This window comes from Felis catus, chromosome E2 (assembly GCF_018350175.1).
Source record: "Felis catus isolate Fca126 chromosome E2, F.catus_Fca126_mat1.0, whole genome shotgun sequence".
Classification (NCBI taxonomy): Eukaryota; Metazoa; Chordata; class Mammalia; order Carnivora; family Felidae; genus Felis; species Felis catus.
Genome location: NC_058382.1, coordinates 18,602,079 through 18,614,289, shown reverse-complemented (window position 1 = coordinate 18,614,289; position 12,211 = coordinate 18,602,079). Strand labels below are relative to the sequence as shown.

General features: G+C 46.3%; 1 protein-coding gene across 2 annotated transcripts; it reads right to left on the bottom strand.

Annotated features, from left to right (window-relative positions):
• Positions 1-6,724: 6,724 nt before the first annotated feature.
• On the bottom strand, positions 6,725-8,692 carry LOC677877 (major allergen I, polypeptide chain 1). 2 transcript variants are annotated; one of them, NM_001048153.1, is given in 3 exon segments: positions 6,725-6,875; positions 8,167-8,354; positions 8,618-8,692. In NM_001048153.1, coding segments are annotated over 3 exon segments (267 nt in total). In that variant the 5' UTR covers positions 8,667-8,692; the 3' UTR covers positions 6,725-6,845.
• Between the last annotated feature and the right edge of the window lie 3,519 nt (positions 8,693-12,211).

Below are 12,211 nucleotides of genomic sequence, written 5' to 3'. Positions count from 1 at the left end.
TGTTGCTGTCCAGTTCTCCCAGCGCCATTTGTTAAAGAGACTGTCTTTTTTTCCATTGGCTACTCTTTCCTGCTTTGTCCAAGATTAGTTGGCCATACATTTGTGGATCCAATTCGGGGTCTCTATCCTATTCCATTGGTCTATGTGTCTGTTTTTGTGCCAGTACCATACTGTTTTGATGATTACAGCTTTGTAGTAGAGGCTAAAATCTGGGGTTGTGATGCCTCCCGCTTTGATTTTCTTCCTCAGTATTACTTTGGCTATTCGGGATCTTTTGTGGTTATATACAAATTTTAGGATTGTTTGTTTTAGATTTGAGGAGAATGCTGGTGCAATTTTGATTGGGATTGCATTGAATGTGTAGATTGCTTTGGGTAGTATTGACATTTTGTCAATATTTATTCTTGTAATCCATGAGCATGGAATATTTTTCCATTTCTTTGTGTCTTCTTCAATTTCCTTCATAAGCTTTCTATGGTTTTCAGCATGCAGATCTTTTACATCTTTGGTTAGGTTTATTCCTAAGTATTTTATGGTTCTTGGTGCAATTTTTAATGGGATCAGATTCTTTATTTCTCTTTCTGTTGCTTCATTATTGGTGTATAAAAATGCAACCGATTTCTGTACATTGATTTTGTACCCTGCGGCTTTGTTGAATTCATGTATCAGTTCTAGCAGACTTTTAGTGGAGTCAGTCGAGTTTTCCATGTAGAGTATCATGTCATCTGTGAAAAGTGAAAGTTTGACTTCATCTTTGCCAATTTTGATGCCTTTTATTTCATTTTGTTGTCAGATTGCTGATGCTAGCACTATGATAAACAACAGTGGTGAGAGTGGACATCCCTGTCGTGTTCCTGATCTCAGGGCAAAGCTCTCAGTTTTTCTCCACTGAGGATGATATTAGCTGTGGGCTTTTCATAAATGGATTGTATGATGTTTAAGTATGTTCCTTCTATCTTGACTTTCTTGAGGGTTTTTATTAAGAAAGGATGCTGAATTTTGTCAAATGCTTTTTCTGCATCTATTGACAGGATCATATGGTTCTTATCTTTTCTTTTATTAATGTGATGTATCACATTGATTGATTTGTGAATATTGAACCAGCCTGCAGCCCAGGAATGAATCCCACTTGATCATAGTGAATAATTATTTTTATATACTGTTGAATTTGATTTGCTAGTATCTTGTTGAGAATTTTTGCATCCATATTCATCAGGGATATTGGCCTGTAGTTCTCTTTTTTTTTTGCTGGGTCTCTGTCTGGTTTGGGAATCAAAGTAATGCTGGCTTCATAGAATGAGTCTGGAAGTTTTCCTTCCCTTTCTATTTTTTGGAACAGCTTGAGAAGGATAGGTATTAACTCGGCTTTAAATGTCTGGTAGAATTCCCCAGGGAAGCCTTCTGGTCCAGGACTCTTATTTGTTGGGAGATTTTTGATAACTGATTCAATTTCTTCACTAGTTATGGGTCTGTTCAAATTTTTGATTTCTTCCCTTTTGAGTGTGTGGGTGTTTAGGAATTTGTCCATTTCTTCCAGGTTGTCCAGTTTGTTGGCATACAATTTTTCATTGTACATCCCTGATAATTGCTTGTATTTCTGAGGGATTGGTTGTAATAATTCCATTTTCATCCATGATTTTATCTATTTGGGTCCTCTCTCTTTTCTTTTTGAGAAGCCTGGCTAGAGGTTTATCAATTTTGTTTATTTTTTCAAAAAACCAACTCTTGGTTTAATTGATCTGTTCTACTGGGTTTTTTTTTTTTTTGATTCTATATTGTTTATTTATGCTCTTTATTATTTCTCTTCTTCTGCTGGGTTTGCGGTGTGTTTGCTGTTCTGCTTCTAGTTCCTTTAGGTAGGCCATTAGATTTTGTATTTGGGATTTTTCTTGTTTCTTGAGATAGGCCTGGATTGCATTGTATTTTCTTCTTAGTACTGACTTTGCTGCATCGTTCTTTTTTTCCTTTTAAAAAATGTGTATTTTTGGAGCACCTGGGTGGCTCAGTCGGTTAAGCGTCTCTTGATTTCAGTTCAGGTCATGATCTCAACCGTTCGTGGGATCAAGCCCCATGTCAGGCTCAGCGCTGACAGCGTGGAGCATGCCTGGGATTCTTTCTCTCCCTCTCTCTCTGCCCCTCCTCAGCTCTCTCTTTCAAAAACAAACATTAAAAAAAAAAAGAAAGAAAATCTCATTTTTTTTCTTAATAAAAAGAACAAAATAGACATTCTGGAGCTGAGAAACAAGATGAGTATTCGAGCAATATATTAAGGAGCAGATTAGGTGCAGCTGTTGAGAAAATTAAGTGGTAATTTCGATCAAAGGAAAATATATAGAATAAAACAGAAAGATGGAAGAATCTAAAATATAGAAAAATATGTAGGAAATACATGGGACACAGTGAAAACATCCTACATATATAGATGTTCAAATTACTGGTGTGATTCCTGTCTCCTGACCGGACCCAGACTGATAAGTATGACTTATTAGCAGGGGCAAAATCAGCAGTGAGTGGCCACAACTATGTAAGGGCCTGAAGTAACTGGATTAATGCAAAAGAATATTCAGCTGCTTGGAAGGTAACAGGGCAATCCCCTGGCAATTCCTAGACGGGGCTATGCTGAGTGGGGTTGCCTGGATGGGGCATTAGTTTGCACTCTGGGCACCCCGAGAACTTCTTGGAAGTGCCAGGAGATGTCCTCTTAAGGGGTATACCGGGCCAAGAAGCAATAAATTGGTATTATCTTAATTAATTCAAGTATAAGTAACATACAATATTGTATTAGTTTCAGGTAAACACTTCTATACATTTCTTAGTGTGGGGCTTGATCCCACGACCTTGGGATCATAACCTGAGCTGAAACCAAGAGTCGGTTGCTCAACCGACGGAGCCATCCGGGCACACTAACTACATGCAAAGTTTTAATTAAAAGTTTAATTCTTTAAAGCCATCCCCTTTTCAATTTCTGATTGGTAATTTGTGTCTTCTTTTCTTCTTGATCAGTGGTACAGGTTTATCAACTTTAATTGATTTTTCAAAAAAACTGTTTTTGGTGTTATTGATATTCTTAATTTTTAAAAAAATTTATTTTTAATGTTCTTTAATTTTTGAGAGAGAGAGAGAGAGAGAGAGAGAGAGAGTGGGCAAGGGGCAGAGAGAGAGGGAGACACAGAATCCGAAGCAGGCTCCAGGCTCTGAGCTGCCAGCACAGAGCCCGATGTGGGGCTTGAACCCACGAACTGTTAAGATCATGACCTGAGCTGAAGTTGGACACTTAACTGACTGAGCCACCCAGGTGCCCCGATATTCTTAATTTCTTATCTGTTTTCTACTTCATTAATATCATACTTTCTTTTCTTCCTGAATTGGTTAGTAAGTATACTATAATGTTTATAGTAGAAGTGATACCTTGATAAGCATCTTACCTTATTTCTTATTTTAAGTGGACCTCTTGTAATATCTTACCATCAAGTATGAAGTTTGTCATAGTTTAAAAATTTTTTTTAGTTTTCTTTAAAAACATTTAAATTTATTTATTAATTTTTCTTTCACATTTTAATTTAAATCCTAGTTAGTTAACATATAGCGTAATATTGGTGTCAGGAGTAGAATTTAGAGATTCATCACTTACATATAACACCCAGTGTTCATCATAACAAGTGCCCTCCTTAATGCCCATCACCCATTTAGTTTTTTTTTTTTTTAATTTACATCCAAATTAGCATATAGTGCAACAATGATTTCAGGAGTAGATTCCTTAGTGCTCCTTTAGTTTTTTTTATAAATGCACTTTATCGTTCTCATGAAAACCTCTTTTATTCCCATTCTGTTAATTTTTGAAAATCGTAAGTGTCCAGTATTATGAAACTTTTTCTGCACCAGTTTAGATGACCATTTGTTTTTTTTCTCTTTTAGTCTCTTAAGGCAGGGAATTCTGTATTTTTGTAATGCTAAGTTATGTTTACATTCTTGGAACAAAATAAACTTTCTTTTTTTTACAAAGTATATATTTTTATACATTTTTTAGGTTAGGCTTGCTCATACTTTGTTATTATCTGCATAGTACTGAATTATCCCCAAACTGTTCAAGAGGAAATGAAAACTCTTGTTCCTGTGGTTAAATACAAAGAGCAATGTATTCCATGTGGGCTTATGCTTTTAAATTGTTTTACTGTCTTTTTCGTGGGCCTTTGAGGAGGAAAAGAGAATGAGAGATTTATTTTTCACTATGTTTTTCCCACTTCAAGGCATTTGCTGAGCGGTGGAGTGTTTCGTAAGCCTGTGCTTATGCAGGGAGCACATTGTACACCATGCTGCATGTGGGCACAGTTTCCCTGGACCTTGGTGATCAGCCTGCAGCCTGTCTTGCCTTGTTCCTCCTGGACTCCTTCCAGGGTCTCTCTTAGTCTGGGGCTTCCCAGTAATCTTAGGCCTTGCTTTATTTTTTCCCCCCCAGGCAACTAGACCAAAATGGGTTAGATAGCTTGCTGATTTATTCTGATTCCTTCTGTGTCTCTCTTGAAAGAATGTAGTATGGGCTCACCCCTCATGGCTTCAGTCTGGAAGATGTGCCTCGGGCTCTAACAGTCCTGTCTTCTTGCCTTCGTCAAATGTCTTCTACTGTACTTCATCGCCTTTCCTTTTTGATCAGGTGGATGGATGTCGGTCATCGTGTCAGTTTGAGTTCCCAGCAAAGAAGACCCAGACCCAGGGACATGAGGGCAGGCACTTTATTTGGGAAGCGACCTCAGGGTGCTCCAGTGAAACAGGAAAATGAGAAAAGCCGCAAGATTGGCCAACTGGGACTCAAGACCACTGGGCACCTATCAGAGACCGTGTGGAATTCACTTCAGAACTGACCCGCCAGAAGTTGAGGAGGCTGGGGTCCGAATTGTTTCAGGGTTGCCCTGTAGGCATGATCAGCTTCACACACGCAGAGGGAGCTGAACAGAGTTCCGCAAGCTCCCAGGTGGTGGAGAAAACCAGCGAACAGTGAAGAAAGATGCAAGTGTTTGAAGAGGGAAGATGTCTCCAAGAGGGGATTATCCACCACCGTTTTGGGCGAATTTAGGTCAGACCACGGGGAAGTGGGGCGGGGCTTTTATGATCTCATGTGTGAATCAGAGATCAAAAGCGTCACCCTTATGTTCCTGATATTTACCTTTCAAGCTATCTGAGGTTTGGATGTCAGACAGCCATCTGGCTGTTTGGAAGGCAGCCAGAGGGGAGGGATTACACAGAAAGCGTCCAGATGTCATAGGTGCCATCAGTCCCCAGGGAGTTCTGTGCGAGTCTAGCAGCAGTTGGGGGGCTGGTTGTGTCTTGGTGAGGACAAACTGCCCGTTGCTCATCACCTTCTCACCTTTGGGTGGGGTGCCCCTCACTCCCTACACTTGCTGTGGACCAGGGTGAGTCTTCATCTATGACATTGGAAGACCTGGCCCACTCATCTGGGTGACAGCTCTCCTTCTGTAAGCCCAAGAACTTTTCAGTATGTATGGTGGGGGAGTGGTGGAATATACACCCTGGGTCACATATGGGAGGGTGATGAGAAGGGTCTCTGCCCCACAACCTGCTTATGACCTCTGGACTCCCCTTGCTACCATGGGGGCAGTGCTCCATTTCAGAAGTAGCCCCCAGCCAGACCCTGGGGGTCAGAGTGGTGGGCCATAGGCCAAGAGCCAGGTCTCACTCTGGGCAAGGTGGCCTTCCTCTCCTGTCCCCATGACGTGCTCCACAGAGAGAGAGAGAGAGAGAGAGAGAGAGAGAGAGAGAGAGAGATCCCCTCTGGGAACCTTTCCTCAGCCTCTTCACCAAAATGATCACAGAGATACCCCTCCTGGGGGAAGCCCTGCAGTGTAAGTTCAGCAGACTCTTTTCTGGGGGAGTGCTCAGGTGGTGGGGATGGAAGCATAAGGGAGGAGGCAAGGATCCTGGCCAAGAGGAGACAGATGAGGGCAGCAGGGCCTGAGAAGCCTCCGGAATCATGGCCATAGAACAGAGCCACAAGAGGAGTTCTGCAGCTCCAGGACCCTGGACATCCACTCTGAGCATTAGACCCAACTTGTAGTGTGTTAAGTACAAGGGGGCAGCCGAATCCACAGTTGGGTGGTCGGCACTAGGGTAAACTGAGGTGCAGGAGGATGGGGTTCACCACTCGCACCTTGACCCTTGTTCTTTCTCTCCATCCAGGTGCTTGGGACAGGGGCTGTTTCTCACCCATGATTTTCTGTGGCCCCACCAAAGAGGCCCTGGAGAGGGGAGGTATTTCCATTTTCTAGGTGGGAATCAGAGGCCCAGAGAAGGACTAACACATGCACAGCCACACGGTGAGCTGAGCCGTCTCTGGCAGTGGGTGCACAGATGCAGCAGGTCCTGACGCCCGGGAGCCTGTAATCTTTGGCAGACACTTTACCTCTCCGAGCCCCAGTCTCCTTGCTTGTAAGACTGGGATGATTACTCCCGTCTCTTGAGGTCACTGGGAGGCTGAAATTTGGTAGATAATGCATGTGAGGTGTGGGTCCTGGTCCACGGAAGTGCTCAGACATGCCACCTGTGCTAATGGTCATCACCCCTCCCCTCACCTCTGGGATTCAGGGGAGGAAGGACATCTGACTGCATTCAAATCTAGCCACGGTTGGAAGGCACACTGGTGGTCCCCCTGCTGCAACACCCCTCCACCCCCCCCCCCCCCAAGCCCAGCCCAAGGAGCAAGCACTCTCCATGAATTGCAAGGCTTTTATTGCTGGAATCCTCTAGTAAGACACCTGGACATGGCAGGCTGCTGAGACTACTTAGTGATCAGTTCAGTGGCTTCCTTAGGGCTCCTGGCAGTGATGGCTCCTTTAACACAGAGGACTTGTGTATATTTTGTCCTGCAAAGAGAAAGTCAGGAGACCTGGTGAGACCTTGAGGGGTACGCGAGACATCAAGCTCTACTGAGCACGCACTGGACACTTTGTGGGGAGGAGCCTGCAGGCTTGTTTGGAGGGTGGCTTCTGGATCTGAGCAGGCCAAGGTGGTTCTTCCCAATCTACTGCACAACAAGAGAATCCCAGGGTGTGCCTAGAAGCTTCCTCCAATGAAACAGAGTGAAGAAGAGGGGTGACTATGATGGGATGGAGGGCAGTCTCGGATAGAAGTGGTAGACTTGGATAGAAAGAGGCTGGCAAGAAGGTCCTGGCAGGGCTCCAGATGCACCTGTGGGCATCTGGGAGACTCCAGGAATGAGCTGGTCCAGCCTGCTTCCTCCTTCTGTCCTTTGAACACTTGTTGCTGAAGCAGTAGCTTGTTCCTACTTTTGGGACAGCAGAGAGAGGATTCACTGGAATTCTCCACTCAGGGCATCCCAGGCCTGGGCAGGGCAGGAGAACTTTTTGGAAGCTGCCTCTCCTCTCCTCTCCTCTCCTCTCCTCTCCTCTCCTCTCCTCTCCTCTCCTCTCCTCTCCTCTCCTCTCCTCTCCTCTCCTCTCCTCTCCTCCTCTCTCCTCCCCTCCCCTCCCCTCCCCTCCCCTCCCCTCCCCTCCCCTCCCCTCCCCTTCCATCATCCTCTCTCTTGGTATGTGAGGCACAGAATGGCAGGGCAGGAGGAGGGCTTTTGGAAGCTGCCTCATCTCACCTCCCCTCGCCCCTCCCTGCCCCGCCCCTCTTCTCCCCTCCCCTCCTCCTCTCTCTCAGTATTTGAGGCACAGAATGGCCCTCTGGGACCCAGGGAATGACGACAGATGAGGGTTTTTTTTGGGGGGGGGGTGGAATATGGAACTTGAGGAGTTAAGAGAAAAGGAACTGACGTTTGGAGATAGGAAGCACCTAGTGCAAACAGTTTGAAGATCCAGTCTCACGTGCTGGAGAGGCTGGAGTCAGGAAGGCCAGAGCTGAGGGCCTGACACTGAGGCCAAGTGATGCCAGGGACACAGGAGGGCCTGCAGACCCCCAAGCTGGTGGCCAAGCAGCGTTGAGCAGCCTGGGCCAGCCCCAAAGCTTGAGGGGTAGGCTGAATCTTCCCCACATGATCCCCTCTACTTCCCCAGCCATGGCGTCTTTCTCCTCCCAGATTCCCAGGGAAGGGCCATGGTGGAGAACAAACATGAGCAACCCCCCTCCTGCACTGCCCTGAGCAGACCCCCCAGACAGGCGTCAGAGGCACAGACACAGAGCTAGACCCACCAGCAAGCTGAGAGCATTCTCCTTATCCTCTTCTGTCATTTTTGCATCAACGCAGTTCTTCAGTATTCTGGCATTTTCCAATACTACAGGTAGTGCTTTGTATTGTGCCACTTGCTCAACATATTCGTCGGGGGTTCCCGTCAGGAATAGGTCAACATCCCTCTTCACGGCTGGGCAAATTTCACAATCTGGAACACAAAGACAAGCTGACCCTCCCTTTTGAAAGACCTTCATCAGGACACATTCTTCCCTTCCCCTTCCCGCCATGCTCAGAAGTGCCCTGGGAAGGTGTTAGAACCCCTGGAGAATCTGTGTCCCCAGACACTCATGTCCCAGACACCTACTTCCACCCCAGATCAAGAGCAAGGCAGCCCAGAGAAGCACGAGAACACGAGCCCCCTTCATGATGCAGTGGCAGGTGCTCCCTCCCCAGCCTGGAACCCTTTTATACCTGCTGTGGCCGCAACAGTAGGGCAGGGTGGGAGGGCTGCGTCTAACATCCTTTTCCAGGAGGCACCGCCAGGCCTCTCTGGGCTGCTTCTCAGAACTGCCTGGGGGCTGTGGAGGGAGGAGATGTATGTGTGGGCAGGATCCTAAGTCCCCGAGTCAACAGATGACGCTACCTTGGCTCCCCTTCCCCGTCTTGAGGGCTCTGTCCAAGTGTCAGCTGACACCAGTAATTTCAGAACTGAAATTTTCTAGGTTGACTGGGGAAAGGGGCAAGAGAGTCTCCCAAGTCAGGCCTCCCGAATGATGGCCAATGTCAGCCTGTCATTACATGTGACCTTGAAGATGGTCTGGTCTCAACTTACGGATTTTTCAGGAAACCCAGTGCTTAGCTAGTGGACTCACAGCTAGCAAGTACCAAAAGGAGGCCGGTCTCTGGTGGCTCCTGCCCTGCCTTCGTCATAATCTGTGTCCTTGACCTGCTCAGTGGCCTCCCTTGAGCCAGTCTCCTGAATCTGATTCTGGAGCCCTGAACCCTCCCCTACATGCTGGTGCCCAGGTTCTAGTCGTCTCTTGACCGAGTCCTGTCACCTGGTCACTTTAATAGCACCTCAGGCAGACACAGGAATATCATTTCCCCCCAACTGGCTTCTTCCTTTGAGTTTCTCTATACTGTTCATAGTATTCACACCATTATCTCTCTGGAGATACAATCCGAGGAAAAGCCAGACTGCTTCTGTGGCCTGGGACCGTCGTGTGCTCTGCGTAACCAGCGCCCCACCGAAGACCTGCTGCTTTTCTGCATCTACTCCTGCCATTCTCTCCTCCCTCACGGGTCTCCTTTCTGCTTCTTGACCACGCCAGGGCCTTTGCACGAGCTGTTGCCACTGCCCAGGAGGCTCTTCCTAACAAGCATATGATTCATGGCATAATTGCTCAGGGCTCCTCAAACGCCGCCTTATCAGAGAGACTTTCCCACATGCTTGATCCCTTATGTCAGGGCCCCCCACCTCCCCCAGCAGCACATGCTGTTCTCTCCCACTTCGTCTCCCTCCATAGCACTCCTTGTCATTTGTTGATCGTCTTCCCCTCCCCCTTAGACGCATAATGAGCTCCAGGAGAGTGAGGGCTCTGCCGTGTGTGCTGCTGCATCCCCAGGATGAGGAGAGGGGCCAAAATGTAGCAGGGACTTCACGAATGTTTGTTAGATGGAAGAAAGGAATATCTCATTTGTGTGGAGTTGATAACCGAGAACATTTGTACTTAATGCTTGCTTGCTGGAGGTACCTGCTGGGCCTTTTCTCTGAGTCTCTGTGACAGAAGGAGGTTTGCTGGAGCCCAGAGCTGAAGGTTAAGACAAAAGCTTTCTGGTTCCAGTCAGAACTCTATGCCAAACAGGATTCACATCCGGTAACTGCTCTTGGCTAAGAGGAACCGAGTCCTGGGCTCCAGCTGTCAGTTAGCCACCATGGAGCCACTCCAGTCATGAGGCCCCAAGGTCATACCTATGATGGTCACCTCATGACGAGCTCAGGTCACTGCAGATGTTCCTCAGAGGTTCCTGGCCACCTATCCGCCTGGGAACACAAGCTTCATGTGCCCCAGAGTGGCCATGCTTGCTCTTTCTTTACTGGGACAGAATTTCAGGGTGGTCAGGGCGCTTGGGCAAGGATCCCCCGTCTGCTGTCCTTCACTAGGCCCTTCCTTCAAGTTCTCCCCAGCTCTGTGAGATGGTGAAGCCAGATTTTGGAGTGCTGGAGCAACACAGTCAGGATGCTGATGTCCGTGCAGACCCACTGGGTGCCACAAGTCCGTCTGAGATATCTCTTCATGTGGGGACATTCGCCGAGGTCAGGGGCACTTGCTGGCTGAAGTCTTGCCAGTATATGCAATCCTTTCCTAATGCAAGTGTTTGGTTTTTTTTTTTTTTTTTTTTAATGCATTTTTATTTGGGGATAGTTCTAGACTTACAGAAAAGTTGCAAAGATTTGTCAAAACTGACACTGGCATATTACTACTAACTAAATTACAGACTTTATTCGGATTTTACCAGTTGGTTCATTAATATCGTCTTTGTGTTCTAGAATCCAGTCCACATCCTACACACACTGCATTAATTGTCATGTTTTCCCAGTCTCTTCTGGTCCGTGATAGTTTCTTAGTCTTTCCTTGTTTGTCATGGCCTTGATAGTCTTGAGGACCAGGTATTACAGAATGTCCACTAAGCTGACTTTGTCTGCTGTTTTTCTCATAGTTTAAGAGTCTGAACTTTAGGTATGGGGTTTAGGGAGACACCAAAGAGGTGAAGTGTCGTATTGTCACATGGTAATATGTATCATCCCTGGTTACGTTAGCCTTGATCATTTGATTAATGTTGGCTTTGCCAGGTTTCTGCATGGTTTTCCCCTTCTCCTACCTACTCTTTGGAAATGAATTATTAAGTCTAACCCACTCACAAGGAGGGCAGGCAATAAGCTCCACCTCCTTAAGGGAGAGTACCTATGTGTATTATCTAGAATGCTTTTGTAAAGAATATCTGTCTCTTATCTCCTTATTTATTTATTTAAACATTTATATCAGTATGGACTCACACATTTAATTGTATACTTTGGGTTATCAACCAATACAATGTTATTTCTTTTGTTTGCTCAAATTGTTTCAGATTTGGCCACTGGGAGTTTCCTTCAATAATTTTCATGGACTATCTCGTCATGTTTGTGCCGATAAACTACTTTCCTAGATTAGAAGGTTCAGTTTAGCTCTTGAGAGCGCTTAAGCACCTTTGGTTGACCTGGCACCTTGGTATGTGGAGCTCCAACTCACAATGGACATAAGAGACAAACTGTACAACCCCACAACTATTCACTAATGTTTCTGGATGGGCTAGTAAGTCCAACCTCCTCTTGGGATTAAGTTTACTGATGGAGGAGGGTGAGACAGGGCCAAACCTGGAGCTACTTGGAGTCAAGAAGGTGCCCAGGCATTTACTTCCTTAAGGGTGAGAGGGAAGCAGGTGACATGATCCTAATTTAGAGTGTTACCAGCCCTTGAGGAGGCCTACATGCCCAAGCGTCCTGAGACTCCCCTAGTAGGGAGTGATTGGTAGCCCAAGGATGGTGTCCACCCATTCTCAGGGCTTGATCCACAGACTGCAGCAGTTAAGGTGTTCAAGAGGCTTGAGGTGGGTCTAGCACCCCATACTTATCTCTAGGACTTAAACTTGGGCACAAGTAAGGTTTTTGGATGATTTTTTGTCTACCTGTAGTGGTGTAGACCTGTCCTTGACCCCTCCTGTGATTTTTATCTCTTTGTCTTGGGAGAGTATCGCATTTGGGAACCAGGATAGTTTGAGGGAAGGAGTAGCAGGAAACAGGGGTGACAGTTGGAGCTGGGACAACAGAGCAGTTGGCTCAGCATGGAATCACTTAGACACATCACCTCCAGTTGGTCTTTGGCAAAGAAAAAAACCACATCCTCTCCAAGAGCTTTGTCCTCAAGAGTAGGAAGGGCTTCCCACTCTTAACAGCCCAAGGGTTGAGGGAGCCACCCACATGTGCCAGGTCCCTGCCCACAGGCCTTTGGAGCTTCTGGCGGGGGG